The 690-nt window shown below is 40.0% G+C and overlaps 1 protein-coding gene across 1 annotated transcript in view; it reads left to right on the top strand.

Moving 5' to 3' along the window:
• The first annotated feature begins 32 nt into the window (after positions 1-32).
• Positions 33-690, top strand: part of LOC105449081 — a 1,779-nt gene continuing 1,121 nt past the window's right edge. The window contains exons 1-2 of the mRNA XM_011688076.1: positions 33-248; positions 446-677. Coding sequence (XP_011686378.1) covers positions 33-248; positions 446-677 — 448 coding nt within the window. The remainder of the gene's footprint in view (positions 249-445; positions 678-690) is intronic.

Below are 690 nucleotides of genomic sequence, written 5' to 3' on the forward strand. Positions count from 1 at the left end.
GAAATTTTAGGTATCTTGCTTCTGGCGATTCAATGACATCAATATCATACCAGTATCTCGTTGGGGTAACAACAGCTTGTAATATCATTCGAGAGACATGCGAAGCAATTTGGAGCACATTGTGTCCATTGGTTTTACCGCCAGCATTGTCGGAAAGAGACTGGTTTGATATTGCAAATGATTTTGAAGAGTTGACCAATTTTATTCACTGCATTGGTGCCATCGATGGAAAACATGTAACAATTCAAGTATGTATTCAGTAGTATTAATATCCTGAAACTGGTTCTACATAATAGTTGCATCGCAGCATCGCAACGTTTGCGATGCTACAATGCGATTAATGTAAAATCAGCTTAACATATCGTACCGTATCGGTACCAATTATCGGTGAACTATATTTTCTGTTTTCAAAATAATGAATGCATGAATGCTAATTTTGTTCCAGTGTCCCAACAATGCTGGTTCCACGTACTACAACTATAAGAATGCTCATAGTGTAGTATTGATGGCCATTTGTGATGCACGTTATCTATTCCGTTTCGTTGACATCGGGGCATATGGACGACGAAGCGATGGAGGTATTTTCGGCAGCAGTGTTATGGGCAAGAACTTCAATGCAAACGGCATGAATGTACCGAAGCCATCAGCTGTTGCAGAAGGACGAATTCTGCCATACTGTCTTGTAGGAGA

The sequence above is a fragment of the Wasmannia auropunctata genome, unplaced genomic scaffold (assembly GCF_000956235.1).
Source record: "Wasmannia auropunctata unplaced genomic scaffold, wasmannia.A_1.0 LD336078.1, whole genome shotgun sequence".
Lineage (NCBI taxonomy): Eukaryota > Metazoa > Arthropoda > Insecta > Hymenoptera > Formicidae > Wasmannia > Wasmannia auropunctata.